At 35.9% G+C, this 21900-nt stretch overlaps 1 protein-coding gene across 14 annotated transcripts in view; it reads left to right on the forward strand.

The window, feature by feature from the left end:
* LCORL (ligand dependent nuclear receptor corepressor like) overlaps positions 1-21900 on the forward strand; it is a 177706-nt gene that overhangs the window by 28828 nt on the left and 126978 nt on the right. For all 14 annotated transcript variants that reach the window (XR_004228891.1, XM_023206986.2, XM_031935367.1 and 11 more), the window contains exon 2: positions 20928-20993. Coding sequence is in view for 12 of the 14 variants with exons in the window: in XM_023206986.2 (XP_023062754.1) it covers positions 20928-20993 (66 nt within the window). In the remaining 2 variants the exon portion in view is untranslated. The remainder of the gene's footprint in view (positions 1-20927; positions 20994-21900) is intronic.

Consider the following 21900-nt stretch of genomic DNA (forward strand, 5'->3'; position numbering starts at 1 on the left):
TTTTTGCATTTAAACCCAGGAGTCAGTGCGTAATAGCAAAATTCTAACAAAGTATAAATTACAGTTTTACATTTATGAATATGGTGCATGGATTTACCAGCATGTGAGTGACACTTAAATGGATCTCTCATCTGAGTACTGAGTAAAGAAGCACCTCACTAGTTAAGTGTGACCATAGGAAAAGATAGTCAGTTTGTTTGTTATGGAGGTCAAAGTTATCAGATTTGCTCTTTGACTGATAATAATTGCATACACTTAAGCAAATTTTAAAAAGTAGAATTGAATCTAGCAACTCAAGAATCTGTTCAAAGATAAATAGGTAAATTTACAGGTAGATAGAAAAGCATTGCATCAGAATTATACAATGTAATTAAATCAGACGTATTTTCATTATGAAAACACAGCATTACATTTGTAGCCATCAGATCAGTTTTAATAGCATTATGATAAGCAGTGATATAGTCTGGCTGTGTGTCGCCACCCAAATCTCATGTTGAATTGTAATCCCCACGTGTTAGGGGAGGGACCTTGTGGGAGATGATTAGATCATGGGGGTGGTTCCTTCATGCTATTCTTGTGATAGTGAGTTCTCATGAGATCTGATGGTTTTATATAAGGGGCTTTTCCCCACTTCACTCAGCACATCTCTCTCCTGCTGCCATGTGAAGAAGTACACATTTACTTCCTTTTCCACCATAATCGCAAGTTACTTGAGGCCTCCATAGCCATGTAGAACTGTGAGTCAATTAAACCTCTTTCCTTTATAAATTACCCAGTGGGTATTTGCTCATAGCAGCATAAAAATGAACTAATATAAGCAGATTGGGAAATATTGAAAACGTTGTGGAATGTACTCTGAAGTTTATAATATGATTACTTGTCATCAGAAAGTTTGACCTCTGCTCCCCTACTCTGCATCTCACCCTCACTTTGTGTGCTTCACTTCTGTAATCATAATTTCAGATATACCTCTCTGTGAGGGTGAGGGTGAGGAGAGATTAGATTGAGCAAAGTTTAGGGCTTCAGATATAGTATTAGTGGGTATTACAAAATATTTTATTTTTTTCTTTTTTAAGGAGGGCAGGCTTGAAATTTTTGTCCACGGCTGGTCTTGTGCCCTAAGAAAGGGGCAAAAGACATGTTCTGCCTCTTGTCTATTTGTAATAAACTTGGTGACTCTATTTTATTTACCAGAGATCTGGATACATGTTCTAAAAAGAGACGGGTTTTTAAAATTGTGGTTTTGGGTTTGTTCATTCAGCAATATGAGGCTGTCATGGAATAAGTTTAGATGCCAAATATGTATCAGAATGGCTTATGGAAATAATAGATTTCCCAAGATATTTCTGATTTCAAATATTCCAACTTGGAATGTGTGACTGTCAGAACCCCAGTTTTCTGAACTCAGTTGACTCCAGTTACATTTGGGATTAGAAAAGCTTCTTTGATATAGCTTAGATACTTTGAATTGTGTGACACAAATAGGTATGGTAAGCATTTAAAGATGAACAGATATTAATGAGGAATGGTTTAATTAGAGGCTCCTTCCTTGACGACACAGAATTTGAGTTAGACAGAAGAAGGAATGGAGAAGAACAAGGAGTAGAGGCCTTAAAAGCAGAGAAGAATGAATGAGCAGAGTATTGGGGAATAATTGAAACAGAGGAACACCAGAGTACAGTGGAGGATTGACTAGTGATAAGAGGGATTATGCTAGGTAAACTAGGACTAACTTAACTTCTTTTATTAATCTTTTATTAAAAAAATTTATTTCTTTGAATTTTTCTCTAATTTTTCTAAGCTCTTCTATAAAATGTTATATTGATGTGAATATACCTCATTATCCTTACATTTACTCTCAAAAAGCTTTTTATTTTTATTTTTTTTGAAGGTAGTTTTTCTGTGTGTCCTCTGGAACATGATTTTGCTTTCGAATCATTGTTGTGCCCCCATACAAAATGCCTTTTATTTTTGAGGATCATGGACTTTTTAGTATGGCATGAGTGTGCTAAAAGCCAGATACCTTTCCACATTCACTGGTGGCTTTGACACCTAGTTTTTAATCTGCCATCCTTACTTTAAACGCTGATAGTGCAGTCGTCAGTCAGGGCCAAGACGGGGCTAATGCCCTGTGGGGAGATGCTGCACCACCGGCAGAAGGCCGACACCTGCTTACCTGTACCTGTTCACTTGTAATAAAAAGAATTCTCTCAGAAAAAAACAAAAAACAAAAAACAAAAACAAGATGGGAATTTAATATATGAATTTATAGTCACTGTCATTAATAATGAACTTTACCCTTAGTGCATATCATGATGCAGTAAGCAGAATTCTAAGACAGCCCTCAAGACCAACCCTCCCACCCCACACCACTCCCCCACCTCATGATTAGTTTGTTACAAAGCACAGTTGACATTAAGAGAGAGATTATCTGAGTAAGTCTGACCTAAACTTAAATGAGCCCTTTTAAAGCAGAGAGTTTTTTTTTTTTTCTCCTGCTGGTGGTAGAAGAGGATGTGGGAGATTCAAATTCTCTGCACAGTTGCTGGCTTGAAGATGGAGGGAGCTACGTATTAAGTAATAAAGGTGGCCTCTAGGAGCTAGAGGATGGCCCTTGGCCGACAGTAAGAGAATGAGGACCTCTGTCCTGCAACCACACCAAACTAAATTGTGCTAACAAGAAGGAACTTGGAAGCAGATTTTCCCCGGCACCTCCAGATGAGAACTCAGCTTGGTCAGCCAGCCACATCATACCAGGCTTCTGACCTAAAGAGCTATGATGAATAAATTTGTGTTCTTTTAAGGCGCAGAGTTTGTGGTCTTTAGTTATATCGCGGTAGATAAATAATACACGTGCCTTGAATGATCAACTAATGATTTTTATGACTTGAACAGTATGAAGACATTTTATAGTATTTTTAATTTTATCTTTTTCTTTTTTATTTTGAACATATATGTAGATATTGAGGGTATACAGTCAAGTTTTTACTGATGGGACTTGTGTTCCAAAAGTTTGGGAGATACTTCTGCAGACTCTGTACCTAGAATTTTTCAATATCTGAAATCATAAACTCTAGTGTAATTCACTGTCTACTACTTTCTCGAACTCAGTAAACTTGTTTTGGTGTCATTGAAACATTTTGCCCTTGACACTGCCCATCTGTTTCCCCATGTGCCCAATTAACAAATTCTTTTACTCTGGATCAAAATAAAAAGAGGTGCCATAGAAGGAAATCGTTATTCTGATAAAGATATGACATCTACAAAAAATCTACAGCAAGTATTATATGTGACTTCAAAATGTTAGAAGAATTTCATTGTAATCAGTAAAATGGAAAGGATGCTCATTATTTCCAGTTTTTTTTAACATTACCTTGAGGAGATCATCAAAACAATAAAATAAAGGAAAGTAATTTGGAAGAGGAATTACAATTGTCGTTTTCCACAGCTATTTGTATAGAAGTGTAAGAGAATCTATAGATATACTATTAAAGCTGGTGGATAGTTTAGCAAGTGTTTTGGATATAAATTGGCCACATCCATGTAAACCAAAAAGAAGCGGTTTTTTTTGTTTTTGTTTTGTATTTATTTATTTATTTTTGAGATGGAGTCTCACTCTGTCCCCTAGGCTGGAGTACAGTTGCGCAATCTTGCCTCACTGCAACCTCCACCTCCCAAGTTCAAGTGATTCTCCTGCCTTGCCTCCTGAGAAGCTGGGATTACACCACCACGCCCAGCTGATTTTTGTGTTTTTCATAGAGACAGGGTTTCGCCATGTAGGCCATGCTGGTCTCGAACTCCTGACCTCAAGTGATCCACCTTCCTTGATCCCAAAGTGCTGGGATTACGGGTGTGAGCTGCCATGCCCGGCCAGAAACAAGATTATTTTTAAGTTAACATTTTTGATGATTATAAAAACTATAATATAAGCAAGAATAATTCCAATAAACAATGTGCTAGACTTTTATTAAAGAAATGATAAAATGTTACTAAGAATATTTTTAAAATCATAAAATAGTGATGTTTAACACACTGCGGTGTTAGCTTAGGAGTAGATGAGCAGATGAATGGAAAGTCTACAAAGAAAGTCACAAAGAAACATGGGAAACATAGCGAAAGCTTGTCTCTACTAAAATAAAAAAATAAGCCAGGTATGGTGGTGTATGCCTGTGGTCCTAGCTACTCAGGAGGCTGGATTAGGAGGATCACTCGAGCCCAGGAAGTGCAGTAGTGAGCTATGATAGTGCCGCTGGACCTCAGCCTGAATTCCAGAATGAGACCCTGTGTATTAGTTTGTTTTCACACTGCAGATAAAGACATACCTGAGACTGGGCAATTTACAAAAGAAAAGAGGCTTACTGGACTTGCAGTTCCACATGGCTGGGGAGGCCTCACAATCATGGCGGAAGGCAAGGAGGAGCAAGTTACATCTTACGTGGATGGCAACAGGCAGAGAGAGCTTTATGCAGAGAAATTCCCATTTTTAAAACCATCAAATATCAGAGATTTATTCACTATCACCAGAACAGCATGGGAAAGACCCGCCCCTATAATTCAGTCATCTTCCACCGGGTCCCTCCCACGTGGGAATTATGGGAGCTACAAGATGAGATTTGGGTGGGGACAAGAGCCAAACCATATCATCCTGTATCAAGAAAAAGACAATCCACAGGCTTGAAGAAAATATTTGCAGATGGATGAATATCTCATAAGGGATTTGTGTTCAAAATAACTCTCTCTTACAGCTCTATAATGAAAAGACAAATAACTCAATTGAAAAATGAGCAAAAAATTTTAATAGACATTTCACCAAGGAACTTACATGAATTGCCAATGAATACATGAAAAAATGTTCAACATCATTAGTCACTAGGGAAATGAGACTGCACTTTGCATCCACTAGAATGGCTATAATCAAAGTGTTGGTAAAGATGTGGAGAAATTGTTACGGGAATGGTGTAGGCATTCTGGAAAGCAGTTTGTCAGTTTTTTTAAATGTTAAATATAGACTTATCATAGACCCAGCAATTATATTCCTATAGACCTACCTAGTAGAAATGAACATCTATTCCATGTAAATTTCATAGCAGTTTTATTCACAATAGCAAAAAATGGAAACAACCCAAAGTTTCATTAGCTAGCAAATCAATAAACAAATGTAGTATATCCATACAATGGAATGCTATTCAGCAATAAAAAGAATTGGAGTACTGATGTATGCTACAACATGATGAATCTCAGACACATTATGCTCGGTGAAAGAAACCAGACACAAAAGTGCATTCTCTTTATATACAGTATCAGAAAAGGCAAATGTATAGAGATGGAAAGTGAATGAATTTTATGGTAGTAAATTATTATTTTTTTAATTATACTTCATGTTCTAGGGTACATGTGCACAACATGCAGGTTTGTTACCTGTGTATACCTGTGCCGTGTTGGTGTGCTGCACCCATTAACTCGTCATTTATATTAGGTATTTCTCTTAATGCTATCTGTCCTCCCTCCCCCAGCCCCACAACAGGCTCCAGTGTGTGATGTTCTCCTTCCTGTGTCCAAGTGATCTAATTGTTCAGTTCCCACCTATGAGTGAGAACATGCAGTGTTTGGTTTTCTGTTCTTGCGATAGTTTGCTGAGAATGATGGTTTCCAGCTTCATCCATGTCCCTACAAAGGACACAAACTCATCCTTTTTTATGGCTGCATAGTATTCCATGGTGTGTATGTGCCACATTTTCTTAATCCAGTCTGTCATTGATGGACATTTGAATTGGTTCCAAGTCTTTGCTATTGTGAATAGTGCCGCAATAAACATACGTGTGCATGTGTCTTTATAGCGGCATGATTTATAATCCTTTGGGTATATACACAGTAATGGGATGGCTGGGTCAAATGATATTTCTGGTTCTAGATCCTTGAGGCATCGCCACACTGTCTTCCACAATGGTTGAACTAGTTTACACTCCCACCGACAGTGTAAAAGTGTTCCTATTTCTCCACATCCTCTCTAGCACCTGTTGTTTCCCGACTTTTTAATGATTGCCATTCTAACTGGTGTGAGATGGTATCTCATTGTGGTTTTGATTTGCATTTCTCTGATGACTGGTGATGATAAGAATTTTTTCATATGTCTGTTGGCTGCATAAATGTCTTCTTTTGATAAGTGTCTGTCCGTATCCTTTGCCCACTTTTTGATGGAGTTGTTTTTTTCTTGTAAATTTGTTTGAGTTCTTTGTAGGTTCTGGATATTAGCCCTTTGTCAGATGAGTAGATTGCAAAAATTTCCCCATTCTGTAAGTTGCCTGTTCACTCTGATGGTAGTTTCTTTTGCTGTGCAGAATTTCTTTAGTTTAATTAGATCCCATTTGTCAATTTTGGCTTTTATTGCCGTTGCTTTTGGTGTTTTAGACATGAAGTCCTTGCCCATGCCTATGTCCTGAATGGTATTGCCTAGGTTTTCTTCTAGGGTTTTTATGGTTTTAGGTCTAACATTTAAGTCTCTAATCCATCTTGAATTAATTTTTGTATAAAGTGTAAGGAAGGGATCCAGTTTCAGCTTTCTACTTATGGCTAGCCAATTTTCCCAGCACCATTTATTAAACAGGGTATCCTTTCCCCATTTCTTGTTTTTGTCAGGTTTGTCAAAGATCAGATGGTTGTAGATGTGTGGTATTATTTCTGAGTGCTCTGTTCTGTTCCATTGGTCTATATCTCTGTTTTGGTATATGGTAGCAAATTATATCTCAATAAAGCTATGAATGGACAAGAAATACAGACCCACATCATTTTGAGACTTCATGAAATCGAATGGTGCTTCAGATAAAATTGATTTTCTGTTTTATACTGTTTATAAGTTTATAAGAAAAAATTCCAATATATTAAAGAACCACATGTGAAAACCAAATGCACACTCGTATTCACATGTAAAATTATTTTCGACTTTCAAAAATTTTTCTTACATAAGAAAAAATAAACCATAAAACAAGATACAAAAAAAGATTAAACTATGGTACATTAAACCAAAAGAACCACTCAAAAACAAAATGAAAAGTGAAGTCATAATTGGGAATGTTTGCAATTTATGAATTTGATAATTGTTGCCCAGAATACATAAAACTATGCCTGAAATCTTAAAAGGCCAACAGTTCAGTTGAGAAGTGGCCAAAGCTGAAATAGCAATAGTTGAATTCAGAATATAGATAGAAAAAAAAAAATCATTGAGATTTGGGAGAACAGCAAAACCCAATCAACAGAAAGTAAGAATCACAATAAAATGATACAGGAGCTGACAGACAAAATAGCCAGTGTAAATAAACAAACAAGCAACACACCTAACTGATCTGATAGAGCAGAAAAACACACTATAAGAATATCACAATGCAGTCATAAGTAGTAACAGCAGAATAGACCAAGCTGAGAAAGTAATCTCGGAACTTGAAGACTGGCTTTCTGAAATAAGAGTCAGACAAAGAAAATAGAACGAAAAGGAATGAACAAAGTCTCCAACAAATATGGGATTATGTAAAGAGGCCAAACCTACACATCACTGGCATCCCTGGAAGGGACAGGGAAATAGAAAACAACTTGGAAAACATATTTCAGGATATCATCCATGAAAACCTCCCCAACCTCACTAGAGAGGCCAACAGTCTAATTCAGAAGATACAGAGAACCCCTGGAAGATTCTGTGCCAGGTCATCCCTATGACACGTAATCATTATATTTTCCAAGGTTGGAATGAAAGAATGTTAAAGGTAGCTGGAGAGAAAGGGCAGGTCATTTACAAAAGAAACCCTATCAGGCTAGTAGCAGACCTCTCAGCAGAAACCCTACAAGCCAGAAGAGATTTGGGGCTTACACTTGACATTCTTAAATAAAAATATTTTCAACCAAGATTTTTATATCCAGCCAAACTAAGCTTCCTAAGCAAAGGTGAAATAAGATCCTTTTTAGATAAGCAAATACTGAGGGTATTTGTTACCATCACACCCACCTTATGAGAGATCTCAAAAGGAGCATTAAATGTAGAAAGGAAAAATCATTACTAGCCAATAAAGGAACACTTAAGTACACAGACAAGTGACACTGTAAAGCAGCCACACAAACAAGCCAGCATAATAACCAACAACAGAATAACAGGGTCAAATCCACACATATCAATACTGATATTGAATGTAAATGGGTAAAATGCACCATTTAAAAAGCAGAGAGTAGCAAGCTGGATAAAAAAGCAAGACCCAATGGTATGCCATCTTCAAGAGACCCACCTCACACACAGTGACACCCATAGGCTGAAAATAAAAGGATGGAGGAAAATCTACCAAACAAATGGAAATGAGAAAAAAGCCAGGGTTGTAATCCTAATGTCAGACAAAACAGACTTTAAACCAACAACTATCAAAAATGGCAAAGAAGAACATTAAATAAGGGTAAAGGGTTCAATTCAACAAGACCTAACTATTCTACATATACTTGCACCCAGCAGAGGAGCAACCAGCTTCATAAAGCAAGTTCTTAGAGACGTACAAAGATACTTACGCTCCCACACGATAAAAATGGGAAAGTTCAGCGCTCACCTGAGGGTATTAGATCATCAAGGGAGAAAATTAACAAGCTATTCAGGACCTGAATTCAGCATTGGACCAAATGGATCTGATAGACCTCTATGGGACTCTCCATCCCAAAACAAGAGTATACATACTTCTCATCACCACATGGCACATGGCACATCACATACTTTAAAACTGACTGCACAGTCGGACTTAAAACAATCCTCAGCAAATGCAAAAGAATGAAAATCATACTAAAAACTCAGACCACAGCTCAATAAAAATGTAAATTAAAACTTAAAAAAAAATCACTCAAAACTATGCGATTACATGAAAATAAAACAATGTGCTCCTGAATAGCTTTTGGATAAATAATGAAATTAAAGCGAAAATCAACAAGTTCTATGAAACTATTGAGAACAAAAATACAACACACTGGAATCTCTGGGGCACAAGTAAGACAGTGTTAAGAGTGAAATTTATAGCACTAAATGCCCACATCAAAAAGTTAGAAAGATCTCAAATTAATAGCCTAATAGCACAAGTAAAAGAACTAGAGAAGCAAGGGCAAACTAACCCCAAAGTTAGCAGAAAACAAGAAATAACCAAATTCTGAACTTAACTGATGGAGATTGAGACAAGAAAAACGATTCAGAAGATCAACAAATTCAGGAGTTGTTTTTTGAAAAAATTAATAAGATAGGTCACTAGCTAGATAATACAGAAGAGAGAAGACCTAAATAAGCACAATTAGAAAAGACAAATGATGTTACCACTGACTCCAGGGAAATAAAAATAACCATCAGAGATGACTACAAACATCCCTATTCATACAAACTAGAAAACCTAGAAAAGATGGATAAATTTCTGGATATATCCACCAGATGGTATTTCTGGTGGATATACCTCCACCCCCACCACTGAACCAGGAAGAAATAGATTCCCTGAAGAGACCAATAATGAGCTCCTAAATTGAATCAGTAGAATACCCTACCAACCTAAAAAGGCTCAGGACCAGATAGAATCACAGTCAAATTCTACCAGATACACAAACAAGGGCTGGTACCATTGCTACTGAAACTCTTCCAAAAATATAGGAAGAGGATCACCTCCCCAACTCATTGTATGAGGCCAGCATCATCCTGATACCAAAACTTGGCAGAGACACAATAAGAGAACTCCAAGATGATATCCTGATGAACATAGATGCAAAAATCCTCAACAAAATACTTGGAGACTGAATCCAGCAGCACATCAAAAATTTAATACACCACTATCAGGTAGGCTTTATCCCTGGGATGCAAGATCGGTTCAGTGTATGCAAGTCAATAAATTTGATTCATCATATAAACAGAACTAAAGACAAAAACCACATGGTTATCTCAGCAGATACAGAACATATTCGATTTATTGATTCATTTTCCCTTCATGTTAAAAATTCTCAATAAACTAGGTATTGAAGGAACACACCTCAAAATAATAAGAGCCACATATGACAAATCCACAACCAGCATCATACTGAATGAGCAAAAGCTGGAAGCATTACCCTTGAAAACTGACACATGACAAGGATTTCCTCTCTCGCCACTTCTGTTCAACATAATGTTGGAAGTGCTGGCCGGAGTAGTCAGGCAAGAGACAGAAATAAAGCACATCCAAATATGAAAAGAGGAAGTCACACTATACCTGTCTATAGATGATGTGATTCTATATCTAGAAAACCCAATAGTCTCAGCCCAAAAGCTCCTGCAGCAGATAAACAACTTTGACAAAATTTCAGGATACAAAAGCAATGTACAAATATTACTCTCATTCCTGTACACCAACAACCGCGAGCCGAGAGCCAAATCAGGAAGTCAGTCTCATTCGCTGTTGCCACAGAAAGAATAAAATATCTAGGAATACAGCTAACCGGGGAAGATGAAACATCTCTACAGTGAGAATTATAAAACACTGCTCAGATAAGTCAGAGATGACACAAACAAAAGGGAAAACCTTCCTTGCTCATAGATAGGAAGAATCAATATCATTAAAATGAGCATTTTCCCCAAAGCAATTTATAGATTCACTGCTATTTCTATCAAACTGTCAATAACATTCTTCACAGAACTAGAAACAACTATTTGTAAATTTGTATTAAACTAAAAAAGAGCCTGAATAGCCAAGGCAATCCTAAGCAAAAAGAACAAAGCTAGAGGCATCACATTACCTGACTTCAAACTATACCACAGGACTACAGTAACCAAGACAACATGGTACTGATACAGAACTAGACATATAGACCAATTGGATGGAATAGAGAGCACAGAAATAAGGCCATATACCTACAACTATCTTATCTTCAACAAAGCTAACAAAAACAAGTAATGGGGAAAGGACTTCCTTTTCAATAAATGGTACTGGGATAACTGGCTAGCCATGTGCAGAAAATTGAAACTAGACCCCTTCTTTATACTTTATACAAAAATTAACTCAAGATGGATTAAAGACTTAAATGTAAAACCCAAAACTATAAAAAACCTTGAAGACAACCTAGGCAGTACCATTTAGGACATAGGCATGGCAAAGATTTCATGACAAAGATGCCAAAAGCAATTGCAGTGAAAGCAAAAATTGGCAAATGTTAACTAATTAAAGAGCTTCTGCACAGCACTAGCAACTATCAACAGAGTAAAGAGACAACCTGCAGAATGGGAGAAAATATTTGCAAACTATGCATCTGACAAAGGTTTAATTTCCAGTGTCTATAAGGAACTTACTTAAATTTACAAGAAAAAAAAATTTCCATTAAAAAGTGGGCAAAGGACATGAACAGACACTTTTCAAAAGAAGGTGTGCATGCAGCCGACAAGTATATGAAAACAAGCTCAGTATCACTGATTATTGGAGAAATACAAATCAAACCACAGTGAGATAACATCTCACACCAGTCAGAATGGCTGTTACTAAAAAGTAAAAAAATAACATGCTGGCAAGGTTGCAGAGAAAACGGAACACTTACACACTTGGTGGGAGGATAAATTACTTCAACCATTGTGGAAAGCATTATGGGCAGTTCCTCAAAGAGCTGAAAGCAGAACTACCATTTAAACCAGCAGTCCCATTACTGGGTGTATGCCCAAATGAATATGAATTGTTGTATTGTTAAAGACACATGCACGCATATGTTCATTGCTACACTATTCACAATAGTAAAGACATGGAATCAACCTAAATGCCCATCACTGATAGATTGGATAAAGAAAATTTGGTGTGTGTGTGTGTGTGTATACGTATACACACACACACACATATGTATATATACATACTCATATATACACGTGTATATACATGCATATGTATACATATATATGAATATATACACACACACCCCCATGGAATACTATGCAGCCATGCAAAAGAACAAGCTCATGTCCTTTGCCAGGGACGTAAATGGAGCTGGAGGCCATCATCCTTAGCAAACTAACACAGGAACAAAAAATCAAATACCACATATTCTACCATATAAATGATGAGAACACATGGATTCAAAGAGGGGAGCAACAGACACTGGGACCTGCTTGAGGATGGAGGGTGTAAGGAGCAAGAGGATCAGAAAAAATAACTATTAGGTATTAGACTTATTACCCAGGTGATGAAATAGTCTACACCAAACCCCTGTGATATCAGTTTGCCTATATAACAAACCTGCACATGTACCCCTGAACCTAAAATAAAAGTAGTAAGAAAAGCCTGGATGACTCTAGCCTGTCATCCAGGCTAAAGTGCAGGAGCGTGATCATGGCTTAGCTCACTGCAGCCTCAGCCTCCTGGGCTCAGGTGATCCTCACACGTCAGCCTCCTGAGTAGCTGGGACTACAGGTGCATGCCACGACTGCCAGCTAATTTTTTTTATATATATATAGAGAGAGATGAGATTTCACCATGTTTCCCGGACTCAAGCACTCTGCCCACCTCAGCCTCCCAAAGTGCTGGGATTACAGTCGTGAGCCACCATGTCTGGCTAAAGGAAATCTGAAAGTAGAATATTTAAAATATACTGAAACTCAATAATCAGAGAACTACAAATTAAAATAATAAATAATTTTGTATTCATGAGTTGGACAAATACGAAGTCTGATGATAACTTTTGGTGACCATTTGGGGACAATAGGAACTCAAACATTGCTGGTAAGATTGTTAAGATGATTCAGCCATACAATGCAATATTTATTGTAGTAAAGTTTAAAATATTCATACTCTAGGGTCAAGTAATCCTACTTAAAGATTTCTACTCAGTAGAAACTACCAGTCAGACAGGATAAGCCATTTATGGAAGGTTCCAATGCAGCAATGTTTGTAATAACAATAACAACAAAAAAGTTATATAGCTTTCAGTAGGGAAATGGGTAACTATGTACTTATACAAATGAACTCTATAGTATAATCAGTCTTAAAGAACTATGAATTTTGGTCTTTGGAAGGGTTAAGTTATCTAAATCAGTGGTCCCTAACCTTTTTGGCAGCAGGGACCAGTTTCATGAAAGACAATTTTTCCATGGACAGGGGCATGGTTTTGGGATGAAACTGTTCCACCTTAGATCATTAGGCATTAGATTCTCATAAGGAGTATACAACCCAGAATACTTCACAAGTGCAGTTGACAATAGGGCTCGTACTCCTGTGAGAATCTGATCTAACAGGAGGCATAGCTCAGGAGGTAATGCTCACTTGCCTGCTGCTCACCTCCTGCTGTGTAGTCCCTTTCCTAACAGGCCACAGACTGGTACTGGTCCATGGCCCTGGGGGTTGAGGACTCATGCTCTGAATCAACCTTTCTTCTAAAAATGAAAAGTGCTGGATTTTTAAAAAGTTTAAAATGGCTAAGAATTAAAAAGACAGTTGAGAATATGCAAGCTAATTTTAGAGGTAAGTAGAAAATGAGAGGTAAAAAGCTGCTTAAGCTTGAAGTCTTTGTTAGTACCACATATCTGTGTTTTCATGGCTGTTTAAACAAGAGGATCACAATTCTAGGGCCATAGCCTGTCCAAATAGGTATATGGGAGATTGTCTTTAAGCTGTGACATCAAAGAATTATGCTTTAGGATAAACACAAGTAGATGTAAATCATCTTGCCTTTCCCCAGTCCCAGAAACTTGCCTTGGTGATGATCAGAGCAGGAAAAGAAAAGTAAAGGTAGGAAATATCAAATATTGAACTTGCCACAGACCAGCCCTCTAGTAGATCTGTACCCTGAGTCAATCAAGGAACTTCAAGTCATGAAATTAGTTTGAAGCAGGGATGAGTTTCCTATTAGTGTTGTAATGAATACCACAAGTTTATTGGCACATGATAAATTTAGTATCTTACAGTTCTGGAGGTCAGAGGTCTGAAATGGGTCTCACTGGGCTATTACCAAACTGTAGGCAGGGCCATGTTCCTTTATGAAAGGTCTAGGCCAGAATCAATTTTCTTGCATTTCCCAGCTTTTGCAGGCTGCTAGCATTCTGTGGCATGAAGTCTTCTTTTATTTCCAAAGCCAGCAGTGCTGGTTGATTCTTTCTCATAATTTCATCTCTCTTTTTCTGACTCCTCTGCCTCCTCCTTCCCCATATAAGGACCCTTGTGATTATGTTGAATCCACCAGGATAATCTTATTTTAAGGTCAGCTGATAAACAACCTTAATTCCATCTGCAGCCTGTTTCCCTCATGCCATGTAGCATAGTTTGCTCAAGGATACTGGGTGCTAGAACTCTCTGGGGGAGAGCACTTCCATTCTAGGCCTTAGGGAATTTGATCTTTTGAGGGCAAAAGCCAGTAAGTACTCAATTAATTGCATGAAGAAACAAGGCAAGATGAGCAAGAGGCATCAGACTGCAGAAACAGACTCACTCAAGAAAAAGTATTGAAATGATTAGATACCAATTTAATTTTTAATACTGATTTTAAAATATTTCATATTTAAAGAAAGAAATTATAGACCTAAATATCTGCAAGGTATGGAGAGCTATTAAAAAGTTTTAAGTTTTGAAGAAACAGAATAAAGCTTGTATAAATTGTTGAAATTAACAAGTCAGAGGATGAACATCTACCTCTGTGCATGAGGGAGTAACAGAGTTTGGATTTACCTTCTCCTGTAGACAGTAAGAAACTGGACCACATATGCACAGACAGTGGAAAACAGGGAACACGAGGCTGGTCCCTGAGAATAAGGAAGCTAATGATTTAGGCCATATGATCATGCCAGCTTTTTTGCTTGTAGGTAATTTGCAGATTATAGCACAGGCAGGGTTGGCCTAAAAAGAGCCCAGTGGGCTTGCTGACTTAAGAAGGCAGACATCTGCCTTTAGTGTATTCTGAGTGAGTGGAATTTATGAGGGCATTGTACCAGAATGGAGAGAGCTGCAGAGAGAAAGAGCTCAAGAAATCAGCATGCGGTGGTGCCCTTGAATCTGGCTGAAAACCAGTTCGTGTGTGTAGGGTGACATCCATAAAACCTGACAAATAACACCTTTGGGAAAGCAGTTTCTGGGACATATAATGCAAACAATTTTCAGAACTTATACAGGACTGGCAATCGTTATTCAAGTTCCCACCACCCAAAGTGAAAGCAGTCATCAAAAAACTTTTTTTTTTTTTTCTTTTTGAGACAAGGTCTTGCTCTATTGTCCAGACTAGTGTGCAGTGATGTGATCATAGCTCACTTCAGACTCCCAACTCCTGGCTCAAGCATTCCTCCACTTCAGCCACCCAATTGGCTGAGACTATAGGTGTGTGCCACCACTCTGGGCTAATTTTTTAGATATTTTTGTAGAGAAGGGGTCTTGCTTTGTTGGCCATGCCAGTCTCAAACTCTTGCTCGAGCAATCTTCTTAACCTCTCAAGGTCTTGGTGTTATAGGCATGAGCCACTGTGCCCAGCCCTTTAAAAACCTTCCTTAAAAACCTCAAAATGAACTTTAAATAACTTACCTTCCTGAATAAACATGATCTGGCTCCCTTTAAAAATGGGGAACCCAGCACTCACAATATAAAATTCACAATGTCTGGCATTCAAGCGAAAGTACTAGATGTGCAAAAAAGCAGAAAAATACAATTCATAATTGGGGGAAATACCATCAGTAGAAATAGAACCAGAAGTAATAGATGATAGAAATTGCAAAGAAGTATATTAAAACTGCTATTAAAGTTTGCTAAGTTATATTCAAGGACTAAAAAGATAACATGAACATAATAAGAGGGAAATGGAGGATTTAGGGTAGAAACAAATGGTTTGCTGCATCAAATAGATACCAATACAGAAAAAACAACAAAAAAAATCAGTCCTCTCACACCATCCACAAAATGTAATCAAAATGGGCCACAGACCTAAACGTAAAATTTAAATCTCGATAACTTTTAGGAGAAAGCCTTTGCATCCTTGGGGTAAAGGAAATGATTGTTAGAGCAGAAAAACCACTGTAAAGAAAAAACTGGGTAAACTAATTATCAAAATTAACAACTTCTGTTCTTTGGGAAACACCATTAAGAAAACAAAAATGCAAATGATAGACTAGGAGAAATATTCACAACATATATTATTAGACAAAGGAATTGTATCCAGAATATATTTAAAAACAAAATAGGAAAGGCTCTTATAATGCTATGATAAAGTGTCTGACAACCCAATTAAAAATTTTGCAAATGATTTGAACAGAGGTATCTGAAGTAAGCCTGTGAAAAGATGGTCAATAGGGAAATACAAATTAAAACCACATGGAGACATGAGGATATTAGAATGTTTTCTACAAATCACTCTATTTATTTATTTATTTAAAGAAAAGCAAAAGAAAAACACAACTAACCAAGTTGTGATTGGGATGTGAATCAGCCATGGTAACTTTCATACATAGGTGGCAGATGGCAGGAATGTAAAATGATACAATAACTTTGAAAACAGTTTAGTTTCTTAAAAAACTAAACATAACCCTACTATATAACCCTACAATTGCACTGTTAATTATTTACACAAGAAAAATGAAAGCATATATCCACCAACTTCTGAATAGATTAAAAATTGTAGTATATCTGATATAATGGAATATACTGAGAAATAAACTAGTGATAACCAGCAACAATACAGATAAAGCTCAAAATTACTCTATTGAGTGAACAAGACCAGCCCCCACAAAAGAGAGTCTGTTCTATAAGATTCGATTCTTATGAAAGTCTAGAAAATAGAAACTAATCTGCCATAGAAATCAAAATAATTCTGCAGATTTAGTGAGCTCAATAAATAATCAAAATAATTCTGCAGAGTTAGTGAGTTCAACCAGGAAAACCATGCCAAGACACATAATCATCGAACTGCTGAAAATCAATGATAAAAAGAAAATCTTAAAAGCAGTCAGAGAAAAAGGCACATTGTGATGTACAGAGGAACAGGGGAAAGAAAGATCGTAAACTTGCCAGCAACTCTGCAAACCACTGGACACTTAAAGCACATCTTCAGTGTGCCAAAAAAAAAAAACTGTCATCCTACAACTTTATACCCAAAACAACATTTTTTAAAAAATTGAGACAAATGATTTTGTCTTTTAAGAAAACGGTAGCTAGTAGAAGATCTTTAAGCATAGGTCTACAAACACACACAAAAAGTGACATTGTGAGTAAATTTAAAAGACTTTCTAATGTTTTAATATAGTTAAAATGTTTTTAAGTAAGTTATATATAATGAGATTTTATTCTTGCATACTATGTATTGATTCTTACATATTAAGTAGTACTATAATGGTTTAAAGTAGATGTTGAAAAGCTAAAGTGAATTTTGTAAACCTTAGGGCAAGCCCTAAAGAATCTAGAAGAGGTATAGCTATTAAGTTTATGGTGGCAACAAAATGGAATACCTCAAACTTCTCATTTAACTTAAAACGTTGTGGAGTGGAGAATAGGGAGGGATATATAACAGAGGAAATAAATAGCAAATAAGATGGTAGATATAAACCTAACAATTTTAATACATTCAATTTTAATGGTCTAAACACTGTCCTCAAAAAACATATTTTCAGACTGGATAAAAATGCAAGATTCAACTCTGTTGTCCACAAGAAAGTCAATTTGAATATAAATACATAGGTTAAAAGTTAAAGAATTGAAAAAAAAATATGTAATGAAAATGCTGCTAATCGTAAGAAAGCTGGTGTAGCTGATATAACAGTAGACACAATAGAATTCACAACAAGGACAAGGAGGAGCATTTTATAATGATGATACCAATTCACAGAGGGGACATAAAAATATGCAATATAAATGTACCCAATAACAGAGCATCAAAATACATGAAGGAAAATTGGCAGAAAAGGAGAAAGGACAGAAAATCATGAGAGAGAAAAGACCCAAAGAACATTATCAATCAGCTAAATCCTAATTAACATTTATAGTACATTCCTCCCAATAAGTACAGATACATTCTTTTCTGTGTTACATGGAATATTCACCAGTGTAGATCATATGCTATCCATAAATTCAGTCTCAGGAAATTTGGAATGACTATAATCTTACAGTCATTTTTACATGTAATCTCACATGTTTTACAACCTCAAAGAATCTTGTACATTTCAATAACAGGCTAGGCCCAGTGGCTCGTGTCTAATCCAAGCACTTTGGGAGGCTGAGATGGGTGGATCACCTGAGGTCAGGAGTTTGAGACCAGCCTGGCCAACATGGTGAAACCTTACCTCTACTAAAAATACAAAAACAGTCGGGCGTGATGGCATGTGCCTTTAATCCCAGCTACTCCAGAGGCTGAGGCAGGAGAATTCGCACGTACCCAGGAGGTGGAGGTTGCAGTGAGCCGAGATCGCGCCACTGCACTCCAGCCTGGGTGACAGAACGAGATTCTGTCTCAAAAAACAACAAAAAAAAGAATTCAGCAAAGAGAAAGATTTCTGAACAATACCTAAATATTTGAAATTAAGCAACACATTTATATCCTATGGGTAAAATAAGGCATCACAAGGGAAATTATAAACAATTTGAGCTAAATAAAAATAAAGAGACAGTATATCACAGTTTATGGGATAGAGCTAATGTAGTGAATAGAGGGAAATTTATAGCTTTAAATGATTTTATTGGAAAAGAACAAAGGTCTCAAATCAATTATCTAGGCTTCCGCCTTAAAAACTTAGAAAAATAAGTTTGAGTGAAAATAAAAAATAATTAGAAGGATATAAAGAGGAAAGGGCAGAAAAGAAAATAATTGAAATCAAAAGTTGATCTTTTGTAAAAAGATCAATAAAATTACTCAATTTTTAGTCAAGTAATCAGTGAAAGAGGAGAGAAGATACCTAGACTGGTATCAGGAATGAAAGAGGGACACAACTACAGATTCTTCAGATGTGAAAAAGGTATTAAAAGAATTTTTTGAGCAACTTTTTGCCAATAAGTGCTGTAATTTATACAAATTACCAAAACTGAATTAATAAGAAAATTGATAGCCTGAATAGTTTTTTTAGTTTTAAAAACTGGGCTTATGATTAAAATTTCACCATGAAGAGAGCTCCAAGTCTGATTAATAATTAATAAATATTACAGTACGCAAACTCAAAAAATGGTGAAGGTTGGATCATTTCCCAGTTTTCTTTATGAGGCCGGCATTACTCTTACCAAAACCAAGTAAAGCCATTACAGGAGAAAAGATGCTTTGGAAAGCGCTTTGGGATATTCCAGGTAATTACTCAGAAGGTCAGTCACAAGGGTACCATTTGAGTTGATGGAAATAATTTCTGTCTTGGTTGTGTTCTTGGCAAAATGAAAGTATGGATTTTCAAAAGTTACTGAACTTTATTTTTAAAATGGATACCTTGTATTATATGAAAATTATACCTCAATAAAGTTGACTTTTTTTAAACAAAAAGATGTATTTGTCAGCAGTTTGAACCATAAGAATTTCATGAAGTGGAATTTATAGTAGAAGAAATTAACTAAAATGCAGTAAAGAAAGCCAAAGAGACATAAAATGCAGAAGAGAGAGAGTGGCATGAAGGCTGTAATGAGACCAACTAATACACTTTTGATCAGTCTTAGGAACTGTGTTATCAGCAACAGATGCTCACAAATGCAGTAATATTTTTGAAGCAAGTTGATGACAGAAAAATAGAGTATCTTCTACTATAAAATAGAATAACCCTTCTATAGAAGGATTTGGGCTTAATCTGTCTGAGTCTTTACCCAGTGTGATAGCTTGCTCGGGTAGTAGGTAGTTCATTCACTTTTTTACCAGGAAATTTCTGCTCATGGGAACTAGTACTGTCATTTCACAAAAGATTTTATTTCATTACATATTTACCAAGTATCATGATAGCTACCTTACTTTGTGAAATCTAAGACATTATTAGTTGTAGGATGCATCAGTAGTTCATGTTTTATTAAATGAAAAACTGTGGCTAGTTTTTTACTATGACAGTAGATTTTAAGATGAGTCTTGATTTTGGAGATGTTAATGTTTTTCAAAAGCATCTTATAACTTATGAAATATTTTTATAGAAATATTAATAATGTTTTATAATTTAGGAATACCACTGAGAAAATCTACTTTTTCTTTGATTTATAGAGTCTGTCATGCCATGTTTAGTTTTTTCCTCCCAAATCCACACACGGCTTACATTAGTTCCTTTTCTTAGCTTCTCAATTATTTTGCCATCAAGATTGTATTTTTTTTTTCTTTGGATGTCTGTAGTTGATTATTGCTTAAAATTAAATATGTTACTTCAAAGTCAAAAATTGTAAAATCTTAAAACTAGTATGTCCAGAAAGTGTATTTTTGAGAAATTAATAAACTAGGGTTTTGTTAACTTGACAAGATTTTCAGTAATTTTTTTTTACCTAAAATTTAGGGCAATCTATAGCAATGACCAAATTGTTGTGTTTTAATTTTTACAAGTAGGTTTAAATTGTATACATCATATATTTAACAGAAAGATTTCTCCCTATTGACACTCATATACTCATTCTTCTAACTGATGTTAAAGATGCTATTTTTTTGTATTTACTTTTTTAACACAAATATAAACATAAATAATACATGTCTTCTAATTATTCTTCCCCTCTCTACAAGATTATTACATACAAAATCTGCCCATAATATTTTACCCAGGAATGTTTCTAAATGATAAGGTTGTTTAGTTGTTTTAGTAGTGAATATTTGCATTTTGATATTTTAATTTCTTTACAGTCATGTAATTTCTGGTAGTCATTCTGTGACTGTTATGTTGTATATTGCCTAGTTCAGCTTAATGCAGCTAGAGGAAAAATACTTCTGATATATTAAATTAATTTGCTGATTGATAGAGTTTAAGACTTTAAATTGTACAACGTAACTTTTCTAGTAGTTAATATACTTTTCTCTCATTAAAAACACAGGTTTTGAGAGTATTTTAGAAGGGCTTTATGGACCACGGCTACGAAGAGACCTCAGTTTATTTGAAGGTAATTCTTGAAATTTTATTTAAAAATTGTAATTTCCTATTCTATTTTAACAAATGAAAAATTGTTGTTCTATACTAACTTTATATTAAGCATGAATTTATGATCCCATTTAATTAGAAAATATTTTAAAATTAATAAAGTAATCCAGATATTTTTATTACATACCATATTTTTAAAATATTTTGTATACTAAATCAAAATAGAAAATAAAGCTTGTTTGGGGGTCAGTGATGTAGTTTAATTTTTGTTGTTTTATAAATTCCATGCCCTAACTTAAATAAGATTTTTTAAAAAGTTAATTAAATTAATTGAGTTAGGTAATTGCTTAATCAAATTATTAAACTTTAATCAAATTATTTGATTCAATTTAAGTAAATGTTCAATTGAATAATTGCCTTCCAAAAAGGTATCACCCAAATTTTCACTTTTGTTTGTTCTTTTAATATTTTTCTTAGTGAAACACTTGTGAATATTGGGAAGGAAGAAACAATGGCTAAGTGAACTAATATACATTGACTTCCTTTTATTTGTTTTTGTTAGGACATCTCTTTCTAATATCTGAAGAGCTAGAGTTGTAAACATTTTTTAAATGAGGAATTTATAGAAAATATTGAATAGGGCCGGGCGCGGTGGCTCAAGCCTGTAACCCCAGCACTTTCGGAGGCCGAGACAGGCGGATCTCATAGATCGAGACCATCCTGGCTAACATGGTGAAACCCCGTCTCTACTAAAAAAATACAAAAAAACTAGCCAGGCGAGGTGGCGGGCGCCTGTGGTTCCAGCTACTCGGGAGGCTGAGGCAGGAGAATGGCGTGAACCCGGGAGGCGGAGCTTGCAGTGAGCTGAGATCTGGCCACTGCACTCCAGCCTGGGCGACAGAGCTAGACTCCGTCCCCCCCCCAAAAAA

This window comes from Piliocolobus tephrosceles, chromosome 3 (assembly GCF_002776525.5).
Source record: "Piliocolobus tephrosceles isolate RC106 chromosome 3, ASM277652v3, whole genome shotgun sequence".
Classification (NCBI taxonomy): domain Eukaryota; kingdom Metazoa; phylum Chordata; class Mammalia; order Primates; family Cercopithecidae; genus Piliocolobus; species Piliocolobus tephrosceles.